General features: G+C 41.3%; 2 protein-coding genes across 3 annotated transcripts in view; one reads left to right on the forward strand and one right to left on the reverse strand.

The window, feature by feature from the left end:
• The window catches only part of slc4a8 (solute carrier family 4 member 8), a 39,235-nt gene extending 28,321 nt beyond the window's left edge, over positions 1–10,914 (reverse strand). For both annotated transcript variants that reach the window (XM_058632367.1, XM_058632366.1), the window contains exon 1: positions 10,575–10,914. In XM_058632367.1, the coding sequence (XP_058488350.1) occupies positions 10,575–10,634 (60 nt within the window). In that variant the 5' untranslated portion in view covers positions 10,635–10,914. The remainder of the gene's footprint in view (positions 1–10,574) is intronic.
• A 2,595-nt stretch (positions 10,915–13,509) lies between these two features.
• On the forward strand, positions 13,510–19,764 carry ttll3 (tubulin tyrosine ligase-like family, member 3). The gene is made up of 12 exons (XM_058632481.1): positions 13,510–14,037; positions 14,118–14,239; positions 14,338–14,506; positions 15,118–15,173; positions 15,252–15,380; positions 15,466–15,580; positions 16,525–16,635; positions 16,716–16,872; positions 17,240–17,388; positions 17,543–17,786; positions 17,928–18,363; positions 18,952–19,764. Exons 1-12 carry the CDS (start codon positions 14,022–14,024, stop codon positions 19,633–19,635), a joined length of 2,388 nt encoding a protein of 795 aa, XP_058488464.1. The 5' UTR covers positions 13,510–14,021; the 3' UTR covers positions 19,636–19,764.
• Positions 19,765–20,165: the final 401 nt, after the last annotated feature.

Consider the following 20,165-nt stretch of genomic DNA (forward strand, 5'->3'; position numbering starts at 1 on the left):
TATATATATATATCTGAGATGACTCAGTGGACCATTCATAGCAGAGCTGTGGTAAACTGGTTAGTTAATTAGTAAGCTCATCTTTATAGTGGCTTCTTGATTTTAATTAGAACAATGTGTGTGATCAATAGAAGAGCTAATTTAGGATGGCAGTCCAGTGACGGTGAAAACTGAAGGCATGGCTGAAGAAATCATGCAGACATTTACCGTATCGTGGTTCAGTCATGTATCCTGAAGTGTGAAAACCACAGAGGTGCAAATAATTGCATTTTTTTCCCCTTCCTTTCCAGGCCTGTCAGAGATGCTTCCTCATTAATTCTGGTAAAAAAAACCATCATGCTTAGCTTATGACAAACATAAATCTATACCTGGTTAATGCTTGTTAAAGCATTTTCGGGACATAACACATTCAGTTGCACTAAAATAACCTGTGTGTATTGTTGTGATTTGTCTCTGTTCTCTTGGGGTTTAGCAGATAAAACAACACACAATTTATTAACATAAAAAAAACAAAAATCATGCCAATTTCTGCCCGCAGTTATGAAATGTGATAAATGAGGACAGAGCTGTGCGTGTTATCTCTATTTTAGATGCACCCTGAAGACTGGAGCTGTTTTATAGCTCCAGTCGTCCCCCATTAATCTCTGAGTGATGCTAAATCAACTGTGGGCGACTGTGGATCAGAGGGTACGGCAGGTCGTCCATGAACCGAAAGGTAAGTGGTTCAATTTCAAAGTGTCCTTGGGCAAGACCCGGAAGCACAAATTATTCTGGCAATGTGTGAGTGGTTTGTTGGCGAGTGAAATGCTGCATATATATTAGCTGTGCTGTATGAATGTGTGTATGTAGTGTAGAGCACTTTGAGAGGTCATCAAGGATAAAAAAAAAAAAACATCTGGACACATCTGATTGTATGGCAAATTGAGCCAATACTGGTGGCAGCTCATGGCCAAGTGGAAAGAGAACTTTGCTTGTGAAGAGTTGCCAGGTTGTTCATTGGACACTCTAAATTGACCCCAGCCACATGGGGGCACATCCAGTGTACGGATGTGTACACTGGCTGTGCCAGTCCCAAGCCTGGATAAATGGGGTTGCGTCGGGAAGGGCGGAAAAATATCTTCCAAATCAAATAAGCAGATGATCTGCTGTGGCAAACCCTGGAGAGGGAGAAGACATATATATACATACTAAATTAATCGACAACTATTTTGATGATTAAAATTTGATTTCCGATTGTTTAAGCATTAAGCTTTGCTCTGGATAACAAAGAAATCATTAAAAGTGAATCATTTTGGTTTGTGGACAAAACAAGGCATTTGTGAGCATCATCATTTCCAGGTTTGACGAACACTGCTCAACCTTTCTGATATTTTATGGACCAAACGATTAACCGATTAATCGAAAAAATAATTGACAGATTAATCGATTATGAAAATTATCGTTAGTTGCAACTCTAATATACGTACAGTATATATATATATATATATATGTATATATATTAGGGCTGTCAATAGATTAACAAAAAAAGATTTCAAAGGCACTCAGGTAATTGTCTTTTCACAAGTTTAAACCAAACTCTGAACAACGTTGTGTAATGTTTTTGTTTTCCTCCTGATATCAGCACAGAAACAATAGCTGCAAACAGATTTATAAAGACGCCCACTCAACTCACAGGTGACAATGACTTCTCTCTCCATCACACTGGTGCTGTGGGATTTCTCTCCGTTTCCATGACTCGGCATTTGTCTTTGTCCCAGGACAATTAGAAAGAGAAAGGGGCAACATAATTGTGGAGTCATACTCAAACCAAACACCGAGGCTGTGACTCATGGTTTTATAATTATGTTTAAACAGAGGATGAAAGTGTGCTGAGAGGAACATTTCAAAGTGCCTCAAAGCAAGCACTCAACCAGCACCGATGATGGTTTCAAGTTAATTTTTTACAGCAGGACAATAAAGCAGACATAGCAGCTGTGGACTAGGGCTGCAGCAACTTCATCAATAACTAAATGATGTTCCACTATTTTGATAAGTGATTTATCATTTGACTTTCTTAACTGTGAGTGTTTGTCTTTCCTCTCTGTGCCAAAGAAACCAGAACATTTGAATATGTTCTGTTTGTCCTTTGAGGATGTCCTTATTTATAAAGTTTGGAAAATTGACAATTTATGGACCAAACAATTGGTCATCTCATTGGGAAACTAGCCGACGGATCAATGGTCAGATAAACTGACCGAATGGAAGTATAGGTTTTGAATTCTGTCAAACATATCGATCAAAAGAACACAGATGAGACAATCAAGTAAGTTAAAAAGTACTGCTGAATCACTGCAGGCACCACAGTGACCAGTGTCCTAACTCTAACCCTTAAAACCCAAGTCTGAACCATCAAAAAGCAAATGGTGACAGAATGTGAGGATCAGACAAAATGGGTTTCCATGTATTGCATGTGGGTTTGAGCTGAGGCTGGAGGCGGTCGACTCCATTCGTGCTGGAGCTTTGCAAAACATAGAGACACACACTCACTCACACAGACAGAGAGAGAGAGAGCGAGAGAGCGAGAGAGCTTTTTGTCCCATAATCATCGTGGATCATCAAATCGTCAATACGTTTGGATCCATTTGTTGCAGAGAGAGAAAGAGAGATAAGGAGGACAGTCATTTTCCTGCAGGCACATTCAATAACTATATTTAGAGTTGGTTAAACCATGTTTCAGGGAATGGTGTGACTGAAAGGGAAAAGGTCATCTATTGTTGGGTGACATCGGATGAACTTCGTATCCAAGCTGCGATTACAATGTTCCCTCTCCTGAGTCCCAGCCCTTCATGACACTGGACTCACCGCCTGCAGTGATCACCAGTCACCGAGGAAGTGTTCTTATGGCAACTTCATGCTGGTATGTGTTTTGTTTAACAGGTTAATGGCTCACTGTCATTCACAACTCACCTCTCCTGTGTCGCCTTAAGTGCTTCAGATAATTAAAAAGCTCACATGGCACTTAAAGTTTGGTCCGCTCTCTCTGTGAGTGAGCACATCTGTGACCCTTAACACGTGCACGTGTGCCTGTTTTTCCACTGAGCAGATGATTTGTGCTTTCCTACCTGTGCCATTACTTCTTCTTTAACGACTGACCTTCCTCTAGTCACAGGTTTATCAGTTATTTTCCACAAAGTTTATTGTCGCCGTGTTACAGAGCAGTGAACACCAAAATGGCTGCCTGTCTGTCCTTGAATTCCTGTCCTTTGATTGCATGTAGGGGCAAACACCTATGGACAACTGCCCTGTGTATGAAAGAAGAAGCACATCATGAGAACTTCATCCCTGTCGCTCTCACACTCACACTCACACCTACGGTCAATTTAGGTCGTTTTCACACCTAATAGTCTCCGCTAGACTCGGTACGATTGAGGACTCGGTTCAATTTGCTTACACACTTTCTCACTTTAGTCAAACGAACCAAACCTGAGGCGGCGCTGCATCAAGAATTACTGAAGGAGAAGACAAGACAACAATGAACGAGAAAACTCGCTCCTCTGTTGGTTAATGCAGGACAACTTCTGTTTCCTCCACATCAGAGCAAAACATGGAGCTGCATCATAGTTTTATGTGAACATACGACACAGATACGCTGCAACAATTGACTTCCTGCATTTGGTTCACTTGAAGCGAACTGAGACCAGAATTTGGTTGCACATTCACACCTCCCCAAACGAACCGGACTTTCCAAGCAAACAAACTTGGATTCGATTTGGAAGGGTTGGTGTGAATGCACCCTTAGATTGTCCATAATCAGGAAATCTGCATGTTCTTGGATGGTGGGAGGAAACACACACACACACACACACACACACACACACACACAGGGAGAACATGCAGAGTCCTTAAGTGCTATTTAAATTTATAAAGGCTTTAGGGCCTCCAGATTATTCTAACATGATGTTGATGGATGTTTAGTATACTGTATATTTGCAGATATAGATTTGTTGTCTCCATCTCTCCTCTCTCTTTGTTACTCCTACTCTGTCCCATATTTTCCTTTCACCCCAACCGGCCGAGGCAGACGGCTGCACATCTTTGAGTCTGGTTCTGCCAGAGGTTTCTTCCTGTTTTTGTAATATTTGATTAGGCTTTTGTTCAGATAGGTGTTGTATAAATAACGTTTATTAGAGAGCGACTCCTTTTGCTATGGACACATAAATCCAGCGCTCACACAAACGAACCCATTTTTGTGTGTGTGTATGTGTTTTCACTTCCTTTCCTTTTCCCCTTACATCATAAAGACCTTAGACGCCCTCATCTCGTGTCTCAAGATGCACTTGCTGGTGAGGAAAATTGCCCCAGAAATTCTCACAGCAGATGTGAATAGAACAGGCTCACAGTGTTCTAATTATAATGCTGATAAAATAAGGAAAGAAATGATCATGAGGCTGATGCCTTTTTGTTTTTGCTTTGTATTTATTTATTTATTTATTTATTTCCTGAATTAAAGGCTTAATATTGTTCATTCATGTTCAGGGTTCAGGACTTTGAAGCCCTGGATGCCCACAGAGAAGTGTTTTGTTGGTGAACAAATAGAGCTGTTTTGTAATTCTTAGCCCTTCTTAGATGTTTTTTTTTTTTTTTTTTTTCTGGTGTCAGCGTCAGTGAAAAACATTGAACTAGTTATCATGCTGAACAAATAGAGCAGCAATGATTAGAATCCATGTCTCCTGCCAGCGGGTCAATCAATGTGCCCTGGAACTCCATCGGGACAGAGTGTAACCAGCTACAGATGAATGAGGCCTGTTTCTTACTAAAGACTTTTGAAATGCCGGAGAATCAGCGTCTGTTGCTCGTGTACAACTGCAGTGTTTTTCTTCATTTTAAATTGTTAATTGCAACAGCATTTAAATATGCGGTAAATTGTAAATAACTGACAAAAATAGGCAAAAGCACTTAGTTACAGGGCATTATCTGGTCCCTTTATGATTAAAAGAAGAAGAAAAAAAGTCCAGGCAGACATTGAGGGTTAGGTGTTAAAGGGTTTAAGTCAAGGGACTATTCATAACATGATCGACCACTATCACATGAGACGCTGCCAAAAAATAGTAACCGTTATATTTAAATGCAAGCACACAATTGTAAAGACATTAACTGTTTCTGATGTGTACATATTGTATTTTTAAGTAGCATCTAATACAAAACAAGCAAGAATACAAAAATACATTTCATTCATTCATCATCATCGTCCACTACTTTATCCTCCATATGAGGTTTGCGGGGGCTGCTGGTGCCAATCCCAGTTGACATAGGACGAAAGGTGGGGTTCACCCTGGACAGGTCGCCAGAATAAACCCACACACACATACACGGAATGAACATGCTAAGTACTATTACAACATTTTAAAATAATTTCTTATAAGTGCATATTGTTTGTCATGAGAGCAAAGTCCTCCAGAGAGATGTCCACTCCCTATAAGGATAATAACCACATCATGACAGATAAGCACTCACCAAACATATGACTGCAGTGCATTAAGGCAGACATAGTCAGGACAACTTTCTAAAGTTCAAACTGCACCAGAATAAGGAAGACTGGTGATTTAAATGACTCTAAATGGGGTGTGTTTGTTGGTTTGTTGCTAATCTACTGGGATTTTCACACACAACCATCGCTAAGGTTTATACAAAATGGTTTGAGAAAGAGAAAGTGTGAGCAGCAGTTCTCCAGACAAAAAAAATCCCTACTTAATACCAGCGCTCAGAGGAGAATGACCAAACTGGTTCAATATTATGGAAAAGCAACGACAATAACTCAACAAGGAAGGCTGCATTTACACTGCACGGTGCCACTGGCCCAATTGTGGTATTTTCCTCCCATGTGGCACAAATCAGATATGACCCCCAATGACAGTGTGAGCAAGAAATAAAACATATGGATTCAGATATCAACAGATCACATTGTGGCCTCATTCATATGTGGAAATAAATCAGATGTGTGCATTTGTGTCCACAATGTTAGTGGACAGATCAATGCAGGACTTGTGCTTCCTTAAAAAAAAGACTCTCTTTCAACCTGTGCAATGGAGGACAAGTGGACCAAACCAGTGGACTCCAATCGAGGTGCTTCATGCTTTTAAGCCTATGGATCAGGGATTTTATTAGAGCTGCAACTAACGATTATTTCATAATCGATTAATCTGTCGATTATTTTCTCGATTAATCGTTTGGTCCATAAAATATCAGAAAACCTTAAAAAATGTTGACCGGTGTTCGTCAAACCTGGAAATGATGATGTTCTCAAATGTCTTGTTTTGTCCACAAACCAACATTATTAACTTTTAATGATTTCTTTGTTATCCAGAGCAAAGAAATGAAGAAAATATTAAGAAAATTTAAGAAGCTTAAACAATCGGAAAATCTTGTTTTAATCATGAAAAAAAGATTCAAACCGATTAATCGATTATCAAAATAGTTGTCGGATTAATCGATGAAATGTTTCAGCTCTAGATTTTATAATTTCATAATAACACCACTTTCACTTCCACAGCCTTTTAACCATTTTCTGGTCGATAACCACACCCACCCTGTGGTTTGTTTCCCCAAGTGTTAACCAGTGTAAATGTGGACATCAGATATGGTTCAAGACAATGCAGCCACAAGCTCCAAAAACTACTTGCTACAAGTAGACGACCACAGTGAGTGCCACTCCTGCAGCTTTATAAAGTGCTCTATGTACCAGATAAAGTGACAGGTGAGTGCACAGTAATAATTCATGATTAATATGTCTATCACTAATAACTTGTTACAATAACCCTTTAACCTCTGACAAAACATTTCTCCCGGGGAAACTTTCAGGACTGCTCCAGCCTCCACTCGTCATCCTCTGATGAAGCTGTCACACACAAATCCTGACTCAGACAACTGGGTCTGTCAGCTCCAGACTGCCTGTCAGCCAGGGCTGACCACAGCCGTGGGCTGAAGCGGCCCCATTACACCATCACTAATCTGCCGTACAAACACCTGCGACTGTGCTTTGCTCACAGGGAGCTTCACAGGAAGGAGGCTGTCATGTTGAAGTGAGACAGGAGCGTCGAGAGCTGATGGAGAAGGCATGAGAGGAGCGGCTGTTTTGTCTGCTTCAGCCCACACGGGCGGCATGAGTCACACACACCTTATTCAATACCTCACATTTCATTTTGCCCCCCCACACAACCCCCACTGAGAGTTTTCTTTCCAAAAAGATCACTGCAGTTTGGTTTTGGTTGGTAAGAGATGGCAGCACATTCATCCTCCGTCCTCCCACCCACTCAAACATTATCTACTGTCTTTACCACTTATCCTTTAAGGGCTGCAGGTGGAGGTGAGAGGCAGTGTCCACCCTGGACAGTGTGATTACAACTGCATTCATTTGTGACATGAAACTGAGAATATAGAAGTCTTATATACGCAGGAACATTTCCTCACACTAATATCCTGACCCAAATAATTGTGATTCAGGACATAATTGCGATAATATGCTTTATCATATGTTTTCTTAATCCCAGTGTCCCAGATAATCCCAGTTTACCACAATCAGCTAATTGTGAGAGCTTTTTTCATGGCAATGTGCAATAACATCATATGTCATCATTAATGTGGCCGTGCTTCTACCCTTGGATTTCCTGTCACTCACCCGTGCTTGTGATTGAACAGCTCAAACCTCAGAGTGTTTCCAAGCATGATGTGGTCTCTGAGTACTTTCAAATGTGAAGTATGTGGTTGGGAGGTATTGAGACATCTCCTTATACAGATAACTCTGCATTTACAAATCAGATCTGACCTATTTCTTTGGGAAACTTCTGTGTATTAAAGTGCAACTCAGCAGAGAGCTGACTGTGGACCGTGCTCCATAAATGGACGGCGCCAACGAATTGATTAAAATGAAAGGTTGGGGCGGAGGCCAAACATGGAAGGAACTGTGACCATTTTGCAATGCTGGGACTTAAACCTCTGACAAATTTATGATGCCTACGGCCATAAATAACAACAAAGGTAGCGATGATGTAATGACGTAGTACAACTGTAATTTATTTCCCCTACGTTTACGGGTCTTATTTCATAAAAATGACCCTCACACCAGCGCGTTTGTGTATACTGTATACTGTGTATTGTATTTCACTGGACTGTACGCAACGATGTGGTTTGTTTTACCAGAGGTGATTGATTTCCGAGCATCTCTGTGTCATGTCTCAAACATGACGAGAATCTGTTTTGTGGGTGTTTCATCAATACGCCGGTTCTCGGTCCAATTATCAACTCAAGCCATTGTCCTGTAATGACCGTCGCATTGTATTCCTCTTGTATTGTGTTTTCTGTCACCTTTGATTTACACGTCTCCGCTGTGGAAACGCTCTTTACACCTCGTTCTGTGCACTTCAGCAGCTCTGCTCTGCTACTTGAGGCTAAGCAAACATTCAATAACAATATACAGTATATGGAAGAATCATTTTCTTCATTACAATACAATAAAGGCTCAATATATATTGATTTGATATAAATTGTGCACTTTGACACAACACATAGTTAAATAAAAATGTAATTTAATCTGTTTTTCTGTTTTTGTCTTTGGTTATCTATATCTAAATGATATATATATATCTAAATGATATATATATCTAAATGATATATATATATCTAAATGATATATATATAAATATATATACATGAATAATTGTCAAATTAATAAAGCTTGAAAGCTTTTTTTATTTATCACAATATCATTATTGCCTGTATTGTCCAGCCCTGCTTTAAATTTTAACTTTTGATTGCAATAACATTTTTAAAAACTTATATTAAAAAAAGTAAAATATTAAATGCATAACATGTACTAGTGAATATATTTATATATATATATATATATATATATACATACATATATGTATATATATATATATATTCGGGCTGAACAATTAATTAAAGTCTTATCGAAATCGCAGTACATCCTAATTGTATAATAATTTTTAAAGCCAAAATATAATTGTGTCGAAATATAATTTTAGATCAATTTTTGTCTTTATCTATACACATCTTATTCTACAGACTGGAGAGAGGGTCTTTGTTTCTCACACATCTGCACAAATATCACATTGTAAATCATTTTAAATATGTTTTTCTTATAACAATGAGAATAATGATGTAAAAATGACCATTCCCTCTGATATCACGAATCATATCACAATCGAAATTGCTGTCAAAATAATCGCAATTAGATATTCATTCATACATCTCGCTGTTGGGAGTGGTTAGCAAGAAGACCCAGTCGGAACAAGGCCCTTTCTGCATGGAGTTTGCATGTTCTCCCCGTGTGTGCGTGGGTTTTCTCCCACAGTCCAAAAACATGCAACATGGGGATTAGGTAAATTGAACACTAAAATGACCGTAGGTTGATTGTGTGTTTGGACTGGCCAACTGTCCAGGGTGTGACCCAGCCTGTCGCCCTATGTCAGCTGAGATTGGCATGACCCTCCTCCACTATACCCAAGACACGTCCAAGGAGTCTTTGTAGAATTATAAACAGATTTTAGGAACAACAAAGACTGGCACAGTCACCGGTGGATGCTGACTGAACAGACTGTCATAGATATGAGGGCAGACAAACACATTAGCTCTCAAGTTTGGAGGGTGAGGCTCCTTGGTAATCACATTTCTGTGTGAGTAAGATTTAATCACACACAGACATCCCAGGTCCTTGTCCATCTGTCTCCTGCCCTCACAGACAGGATGTTATCAAAAGTCACCAGGGTGACATGACTGTATTAGGGTTGGCTGCAGTATCAAATTGAAGCTAGTTATTAAACTAGTATGTAAAGACACCAGCTGGACACTGGTGTGTCCAATGGTCCATTTGTCCTTCTGGTTTGCCTCTGTCTGTCCCATCAACTGACTCGGTCTCTAATGGATCACCCATCAACAGGACATTGAGGATCAATTGGTTTTTCCACCTTCAAACGTCCCCTCACCACATCCAGCCCCCCCCCCCTCTGTCACCATGATTGGCTCAGACATAACACATGGACAGTGCGCGCTGTGTGGCGCATGGTGTCAAGGTCATTTGAGAGTAACGCGCCGTCCCCGCCGGTGTCACGCGAGAAAAATCCCAAAATGTGTGAACACCGGATTGCTATCTGTGGCGCTCTGGTGGACTTGCATCAACAGTAATAAGGCATGTCAGTGCAGTGACTGCACGTGTTTGCACCTCACAATAACACAATCAACAACATCCTGTACGCATGCACAGCAACAGCAGCAGCAGCAGCAGCAGCAGCATCCCGCAGGAACAGCATCCTACATGACATTTAGACACACACAGCGGGCTGTCTCCAACATTTAAAACACTGCAGAGAGGTAGACGATCCGCAGGGAGACACGCAACAGCACCAAACTACACACACATGTGAAACATATTCTTCCACCAGCAGATGCTGAGTTTCTATCAGAGCTGAGGGTTTCAAACAGTTGTTGGAGCTTGTTGGTGCTGCTGCTGCTCTGTTCTGTGCCACAGCTCCGCCTCAAAGCAACGCGCCATGTATTCAATATCTTAAAGGACACTTTACCTGGTAGCTCAGAATGCTCTCAGGGTCGTTGACGGGCATGTTGGCGCCTAGTCTGTTCATTCCCCCACGGGCTGGAAAAGTGAGACGTTCACGGGGTGTGATGAGTCCCTTCTTTGCCTCTGCGTTTTCAGGTGCTGTTTGTTTGTTTGTTTGTTTGTGATTTGAAGATGCAGTCACGAGCTGGCCACAGCGGCTCCTTCTGTTCCTGCAGACATGATGAGGGGGTGAGCGGCTCTTTCCTGACGAGGAACACGGTGGAGGGGATAATTTTGCGCCCTAGTGTTATGATGATATCCCGGCCACACTTACTGCCTCTGCTGCTGCTGCTGCTCCCCCTCCCCTCGTGTCCTGGCTCCTGGCCGTGGGAGCAGGATGCAGGCAGCATCACTGCAGCCTCAGCCAATCAGAGCGCACAGGTGCGCAACGAGGTGCTGCGACGCACTGCTGCTGTACACCCGGCACAGCAAGACCACCAACATATGTAATAAACTTTACACACTGGACTATCTATCTATCTATCTATCTATCTATCTATCTATCTATCTATCTATCTTATCTACCTATCTATCGACAAAACAGTTACAAACCATAAAAAGATGCTTACAGCTGTCACAATCCAAGCCAAACTACAAGTGTGTTTATTCTTGTTTATTTTACATGTTTATGTATTTTTCTTTAAACACATTTATTGTATTTACATGAGTAACATACTGCCACAATTATACAGCAGGCTTACTGCAGTACAATAAAAATCCATTTGTGACCGTATTTCATTTTCTCTTTGGTGACGTAACTAGCACTTAGCTCACATTTTGACTGAGCCACTTATTTATGGATTGATTGATTATGCTCGTCTGTCAGTGCATATCTTATTGATCGTTCACATGTAATGGTGCCATCGGATTGTTGCCATTTGAGAGCGGTTTCAGAGTCGGCCCCAGGGCAAAAGTGAACTATAAGCTAAGCAGCTGCTTCTGTGCCAACAGTGTGTGGAGAGAAAAATAAACATTTGAACATATTAAAGAAATCTGGATTTCTTTAGATATACAGTATTTAGAAATCAAAATAGTGTTGAGCATCAGTTATTTGGTTTTATTTTGTATGTGTTGCTCATTTAGTGCACATTCACACATCTGTTCAAAGTTAAAAAAAAAAATTAAACTGGTCTACTTGTTTAATTTGATTAATTCAACACACATAGTGGTTCACTTTGAATATGAAAGTGCAAATTAATGCTTGGACACCATTGTGGTTTTACTGTCCTCGATATGAAATGAACTGGCACTGGTTTGGTGTAAATGACAACTAGAAATAATGCAATTTATAATGTTACATCTACATCAATAATAGTCAAGCACCGGCTACTTTGAGGTGGTGAAAGGGGGGCCCTAAATCAGATTCTGCTTAGGGTCCCATAAAGGCTTGGGCCGGCACTGGTCACTATAGGCAGGTTGAATTATAAATGCTGTATACTGTTGTACCATAATATACTGTAACATCTCCACAGAGGCACATCATCTACCAATACACAATAACAACACAAAACAGCAACAATGTAAAGTATAGAAATTATTGTTTGCTGTATAGTAGAGATATAGTCTGTTAAAGCAGATTGTCCACATATGAAGACACACACCTGACTTGCTGCCACATGTTGATGAAGCATTTTGACTGAATACAGCTGTAGTGCAACAATTGGCATTTTCATATAACAATGTATTATTCTGTACTTGGATCAGACACGGATGTTTTGTAAATGCTGTGAAGCAACTTATAAAGTATATAGAGTATAAAGTAAAATCATGTAATCATCGAACCATAAATGGAGTATTTCAATACAGTCTTCATTCACAGAACATGAATGAAAAGTCAGCAGTGAGCAAATGAGGACTCAAGTAACAGTTTATGGATGTTATTGAGCTCACAACACAGAGGGCTACTACAAAGGCTTGGGTGCCACCTTGTGGTAAATTAAGGCATTGACAGAGAGTAATCCACAGACATGTGCACATGTAAGACAGAGACAATAGAGTGAACAGTGTGGGCTTAGCACCTTTTCATTCAATAACGTTAGAGTGTCTAATTTAAATTGCCGTATTGACATTGATGAAAATGACATATTTGCCAGTTATAAATTTCATTTTACGGATATGGAATTCTCCATATATTACATAATGTTAACAATCTACTGCAAATATCAGTGCAGTGAGTTTAGCAGATATATATATGTAGATATATAACAGCCAGAGCAGCTGTCATCTCCTCACCAAGTACAATCTCTAGTTTCTTTTCTGGGGTAAATGCCAGGAGGTTTTGTTTTTTTCTTTGTCATGTCTATGTAAAAATGGAGGAAATGCTTCTCTTCTCTGTCTTGTGTCTCTGCCTCTTTGCCTCTTCTGCATCTAATCAGGATCATGCTCTTGTGTTTCTCAAAGAGTGATGATAATTGTCTGCTTTAATAAGGTCAAGTATGCAATTTGACTTTTAAATTTAGTTTTGCAATCTGAGAATTAGGATTTTGTTGTGTTGATTGGACATGGTGCTGATGAGAGTCTGACTGATTTGTGATCAGCAGAGTTTTGCAGACTTTTCTATATTTTTCCAGTGATGGAAAATCAATATAGGCCACTGGCTAAAAGTTATAAAGTTTAGTTGAGTAACCACTGAGCTCAGAGCTGCAGTGATATGACCACAGTCAGTTGTTGTCACCATCACGTGTAAGTCACACTGCAACTGATAGCATCAGGCAGGTGATCCACTTTCGTCAGCGCGTGACCAAATGTGTTTTTTCATCCACCTGACGCACGGCGGGCGTCCTGTTTCTTCTGGGGCGCGGTTGCCATGGTAACTACAAACATATTGCGGGAGTATGCGTGGTTGTTATGGGAACTGTGTATGTGGGAACGCGAGGAAGGACGCAGGAGCGAGTGGACGGGCCACAGCATTTGTATGTTTCATGTAGATTTGGGCTCAGCTCTTTGTTTGACTGCATGTTCGCTGTTAGAGAGACAGTTGGTGAAATCAACTTCATTTTTTAAGCACGTTTCTGCGGTGTGTGTGCTCTGCTGGCCGTGTGTGTGTGCGTATGTGGGCACTTTGCGTTTTTGCGCATGGGTTAGTGTCAGTAAGAAACCATACAGCTCAGTCAGCTCTGTCCAGATTCAGATCCCTGCTTGACCTGATTTACATCCCTCTTCAGAAGCAGTGACAACGTGGGTGCCACGTGCCACTTTGATAACAGTGGATTCAAAGAATCACAGAAGAGAACCTGATGGGCAGCTATGCTGATAGCAAAACTGTTTATTTTGTATTATTAAGATCCAATGAGATCGTTATCATAATTATTTAAAAAAAAGTATCTCTTATCGTGGTTTATAATGATGTTAAAATTGCTTTTGCAGAAATAACTTGATACTTCTGCATCTGGGGAAAACTTCAACAATTAAAATGCAGCAAATGCCAGGTAAGAGCATATTCTATATGCATATATATATTTCATATACAAAAATGTTGAACACATTTATATATACATTTTTGCCTCAGTTTTACAGTCCTCTGTGGCTCCAGTGGAAGGGAGGTTAAACCGCAGTCTTGTGCCCAGCCTGCCTGCAATCAGGCCAGACAGGCTGAAAACAGCCAAGGCGCTTGTGGACAAAGCAGTCAAGGTGACTGTAAATGAAAAAATAAATACGTAAAATGAACTGTATCATAGCTGCACATGTGTCTTCTATAGAGTCAAATTTCCCTTTCCATCCACTCTCAGTTGAGGAGAGTGTTTTCAGTGCAGGGGCCCTATCCTGTTATCCGCACTGCCTTATGGGCCAGAGGGTGGGTGGAACGATGTTTGCCCCATCCAGTTCAGAGGCCACCTCATTACCATGGTGATGAGGACGACGATGGTGATGATGGTGATGTCTGCGCTGATGTTACTGGTAAGAAAAGGAGCTCTTCTGACTATGAAGTTTCACACATAAAACAAAGAAAATATAAACATTAAGTGTGTTTCTGTACAAGTCACAATCAAAGGTCACAACACGGTAGTCATTTTACACAAATATGTAAACACATAATGTGTCAGTCAACATGGGTCAAAGGTCACAACTGCTTAAACTTTCTCACTCACTCAGGGACCTTAAATTCACCTATTCACAATTCACCCCTCTTCTCATCTGTTCACCTGTCCTCATTCACACATTTTTTTACTCAGTAACGGATGTGATAGTACAGCAATTCCCAAAAAAAAACATACTTAAGTAAAAGTAAATTTACACTTAAATTACTTTAAAAGTACACAAAAACCTACTCAATTACGGTAAAGCAAGTAAGTGTAATTCATTACTTTCCACCTCTGCAAAAGACAGATTACATGAAACATTGAAATATTCTTGTGTAAAAGCTGGAAGTGCAGGACTTAAGCTTTATGTCACCGAAGCACTTGTCCAAATAAACCCCGTCCCCTAATAAATAATACATAATGGACCTCACTGCACAGACCCCTGCCTGTCTCACACACACACACACACTCTGCTCTTATCTGTTTCAGAGAGAGGGGATGAAGGCGAGAAAGAGGAGAACTTTGATGACATGTATGAGCTCATGGTAAGAGATCATTCTCGTGAAGGTGAGCATGTTTCAGATGAAAGCTGTGCAGTAAAATGTTGCCTTTCACCATTTCAGTCACGCCTGGTTCGGAATGAAACCCCGTATTTCCACTGGACAACGCGCCGAGATTACATCGACTGTCGCGGCTTACGCAGCGACCAAGTGACCAATCACTATGCAAACGTGGGAACTTTCACCACCAAGGTCACGCCTCTCAAGAGTTTCTCATGATTGACTGAAAGGTGTTGAGCTGTGGCCATAGTTGAACTTGTTCTGTGTGTCTTTTCAGGTGGGGCTCTGTGTGAACCTGCGTAACCTTCAGTGGTTTGATGCTGCAGATCCGGACACCTTCTTTCCCAGATGCTACAGACTCGGAGCTGAAGACGAAAAGCATGCATTCATAGGTTTGTTGTACTTCATCAACACATTGACAAGAATCCTATTTTAAATCATAGACTCAAAGGTGTGTGTTTTTACGTTGACATGGAACATGGAGATATAATATCTGCACAATGATATATCAAGTGTCAAAGACACCTTTAAAGGTCCAGTATGTGAGAATTGGTGACATCTAAGTGCAGCAGACTGTGTGTGGAACAATCACTCTGATCTGTGTTGTTTATTAAAATAAAAATAGGTTTTGTTTTCTTCTCTTCTCTTTATTTTACGATTCAACACTTTTTTCACCCGCGTGTGTGAACTCTCTACAGACAGGACGTGTCCTGTGATATCTGGCGTCTTTTCAGACTGACTTTAGTTACTTTTCATTGACAGAAGTTTGGCAAAACAATCTCCAAACACAAGACAGAGCTGGGAATATGACGTCATCGTTTTCCTAAAGTATCGTATTCGCTGTCTACACGGAAACACGAGGCCAGCGTTGTGAGATTTTCCCACTCTGGGAGGCTTTTTCAAAGAATACCATTTCAGGTCCCCTAAAACGCCGTCTCTGTGTGGACTGAACGCCTCTCCGGCAAAGAAAAGCATGCGTATTTACCTAAACCCGTTTCCGTGTGGACAGGCCCTCTGTGGCCTGCTCTTTTTTTAATCACTAAGCTTAAACTTTAGTACAAAAACACAGTTTCTGTGGTTTGTCCATTCAGGCTATGGTAGAAACAAAACGCACAAGATGACAGCCTCCGTAAAGTAAGGCCCTTACTTAAAGTGTATATCACGAAAAACAAAAAAAAAGTATTATGCACTTATTTGAACATAGTTAAGGATTGTTTATTCAATTTCTGCCTCCTAAATGTGACATACTGGAGCTTTAAGATAATCTGTCAGCCTTTGTGTTACATGTTATGTTCACCATAATTCCATTCTGTCTCTGAATGACGTGAAAACTAAGAGGACTTCAGGAGGACAGCTTGCACCAGCCTGCTGCAGCATGTGGTGGAAACATGGAGCAGACAGGGAGCAGAGGTTGGGGAACAAAAAGCTAAAACCAGCACCGTCGAAGGTAAAATAGCTACAAATGCACAGCATCATATGAAGCACAGAAGAAGTATCATGTAACAAATCCATTCTTTCTTTTCAAAGAGTTAGATCCAGAGATGATTGACACAGCGTTGCACGTGTGTGAAGAGTTTCTCAGTGTTTTAGAGCATGGTGACATTGACGTAACCGCGGAAACGGCCCCAACAGTGGAGGGACAACAGTGGACAGAGTTTCTGCAGAACTACTACATGGTTGTTCAGTGAGTATGGTTTTGTTTTTTGTGTTTTTTCAGGATGCTTCTAGTTTGCCTTTGCAATAATTATCCTTTTGTGGTTACTAGGTTACTAGGAGTTACTAGGAGTGATAATCAGTGTGTGGGTGTTTCTAAGCAATAGACATACAGTAAATATTGTATATATTATGTTCTTTACACTAACTAGAGTTCATGTTAGGCCTCAGTTTGGAATTAAGAGTTAGTCAGAGTTGAACTTTATGTTAAAAACAGTAGATAAATGATGCCCAAGTCCTATATTTTAAAAATGAATGTAACAATCTGGACACAGTAGGGTCATATAGTATGATAATGTATGTCAATCTAAAACGCTAATAAAACCGTTTCTATGTAGTGAAGGTGCCGTGATCAGTGGTAGCGGTGTGTTTGTGGGGCGTTGCCAGGCGATGTTGAACAGACTGCAGGAGTGCTGTCCTCAGCTGGACACAGACGGACTGAGTAACATCTGGATTATCAAACCGGGTGCCAAGTCAAGAGGACGCGGTGAGGATTTCTCCTCAGCAACATAACATTTATACTGTAGAGTAATCTCCGAATTTAAAGTTTCACCTCTGCTAGGCTGCATAACGCTGAAATACGGACAACAATAATTGTGACTGATTATGTTTGAATCCCTGTCATAACAACCATTGTGCAGGTATTATGTGTATGAACCGCCTGGAGGACATTTTGGCACTGATAGACACAGACAGAGCCATGACGAAGGAGAGTAAGTGGGTGGTTCAGAAATACCTGGAACGTCCTCTGCTGGTCCACGGCACCAAGTTTGACCTCCGTCAGTGGTTCCTCGTAACGGACTGGAACCCTCTGACTGTGTGGTTCTACAAAGAGTGCTACCTGCGCTTCTCCACTCAGCCCTACTCCACAAAGAATCTTGACAGGTAAGGCAAGAGGGTCAGACAAACAAGTTAAATAGTTTTTGGGGGGCTTAACTTACTTTTGGAGGGTTTATTAACAAAATAAATGACTTACTTAACCTTATTTAAACCATGATGATAGATCTTATGCGTTATTTTCCTCAGCTCAGTTCACCTGTGCAACAACTCTATCCAGAAGCACTTCCAGCCGTCTCGTGATCGCCATCCGGCCGTGCCTCTGGACAACATGTGGTCCTGCTCTCAGTTCAAGGCTTTTCTGCAGCAGCAGGGCCGTGGGGCAAAGTGGGAGACGGTGGTGGTCCCAGGCATGCAGCAAGCAGTGGTTCATGCCCTGCAGACAGCCCAGGACCTGGTCGAGCACCGCAAGGCCAGCTTTGAGCTCTATGGAGCTGACTTTATGTTGGGCAGAGATCTGAGGCCCTGGCTCCTGGAGATCAATGCCAGTCCGACGATGGCCTGCTCCACGGCTGTGACCGCCCGCCTCTGCCCTGCTGTGCAGCTGGACACACTGAGGGTTGTGCTGGACTGGCGGGCGGATTCTAGTGCTTACACAGGAGGATTCCATATAATCTACAAACAGGTGGGAATACAGTATAACACAAGGCAATAGATGGATAGGTTATTTGTTGTTGTTTTCCATCCACCCATCTCCTGTGGCTTTATCCTCCACATGAGGGTCACGGGGGCGCTGGTGACAATCCTACCTGAAAAAAGGTGGAAGGCGGGGTACACCTTGGACAGGTCTCCAGTCCATCACTAGGCCACACAGATACAAACAACCATTCACTCTCACACTCTCAATTTAGAACGTCCAATTTGCCAATTCCCCAAATCTGCATGGTTTTTGGACTGTGGCAAGGAACTAGAGAAAAGCCATGCAAACTCCATGCAGAAAGGCTGCTAATTTATCAGTTTATAACATTAACATTAGATTACAAAACATTTAGATGTATATATGTAACCTGTGGGGTCACACACTCAAAAACACAAACTGGACTACAAAGTCTTTTGGAGCCAGTCTCTGCTTTGCATCCTATAGTTCTTGTTTAATGTGGCCTGTGCGTGTTTGTAATAATCTAGATAAGGGGTCCAGATCTTCCAGAGGTTTTGCAGGCAGCTATTGGATGGATGTTAAAAGGAGAATGTTTTTCCTTTATCGTCCTCCCAGACTGCAGTTGAAGTTCCTCACTATGTGGGCATGAACCTTCTGGTGGAAGGAGCTTCTGTGAGGCGATCCAGACCTCTCCTTCGTGCATTTCCTGCTATCCAGTTTTCCTCAGACCGGACGTCTCCAATAGAGGTGAAAACAAGACATAAATCATCACATCAGAAGACCCATGCAGTTGCTGTTTCTAACCATGCAGGCAAAGAGAACCAAACTGCTGAAGACACAAAAGGGCAGCTGACATCAACATCTCCAAAGAAAATGCAGAGAAAAGAGCAACGGTTGCGTCTCAGTGCGAACAGAGCCACTCTCGTCCCACGCAGTCTTTCTTTTTCCCTCAGTTCCCCTCACAGCATGCTGCACTGTAAATCTCAGGCCGGCCGAGGACAGGCATCCCATATTACTAGGTTCTTTCTTCCCCAGACGATTTCTGAGGCCCAGCACAAGACTTCCACCCAGGTGTTTCCTTCACTCCAGGGTCCCCTCCCTACGCTGGAGATCTTGAGCTTGAAGCCTGTGACTGGAAATAGTTCCTGTCGTAACCTGACTCTGTCCTCTCGCCGCAGCTTCCACAGGCATCACTCGTTCCTCTGTTCTAACAGGCAAAACATGGCAAAACATAAAGAGGACTATAGTGGGGAACATACTGTGTGTTCAGAGGACAGAAAGCAAACAGTGGGACGCTGAGGAGGTTTTGACAAACATTCTTTTATATTTTTTGATGACCTGGATTGTAATTATGAAGGAGTTAACATTAAAGCTGAAGTGATTATTTAATTATTAAGTTTTGTTTAAAGAATATATTACTGAAGTATACGCACAGGGGTTTTATGCGACAAAAAAAGTATGGTGAGGAACTTGAAAACTACCCATCAAAACATTTGGGTCCTGTCCTCAGAATAACAACCGCCAACTTTAAAGTTCTAAATTTGTAAATCAAACTGTTCTCCCGAGTTATTCATATTCAGTTGTTGCAATGCTTGCAATGTATCGTATGTTTCCAGTAGATGGCGATAAAGCTTAAAAAATGAAACAGTCTTTTATGGGAACGCTTTGCTGGAGGAGAAAGGAAAAAAAAATAAAAGGGCAGGAAATAATTTGCAGCTTCTACTTAGAAGATGGCATATCTCCTGTTCCAGCCTCTTAATAAAAACAAAGTTCTAAATATGCCATAGAAGTCAGAGCTGTAACATCATCTGTGTTCATGGAAACGAAAG

The sequence above is a fragment of the Solea solea genome, chromosome 6 (genome assembly GCF_958295425.1).
Source record: "Solea solea chromosome 6, fSolSol10.1, whole genome shotgun sequence".
Taxonomy (NCBI): Eukaryota; Metazoa; Chordata; class Actinopteri; order Pleuronectiformes; family Soleidae; genus Solea; species Solea solea.

Bases quoted from the DNA above. Each gene is read 5' to 3' on its own strand.
- ttll3 (XM_058632481.1), top strand. The intron at 14,507-15,117 runs GTAAGAAAAGGA...TATCTGTTTCAG, and splicing joins TGTCTGCGCTGATGTTACTG to AGAGAGGGGATGAAGGCGAG. The intron at 15,381-15,465 runs GTCACGCCTCTC...GTGTCTTTTCAG, and splicing joins TGGGAACTTTCACCACCAAG to GTGGGGCTCTGTGTGAACCT.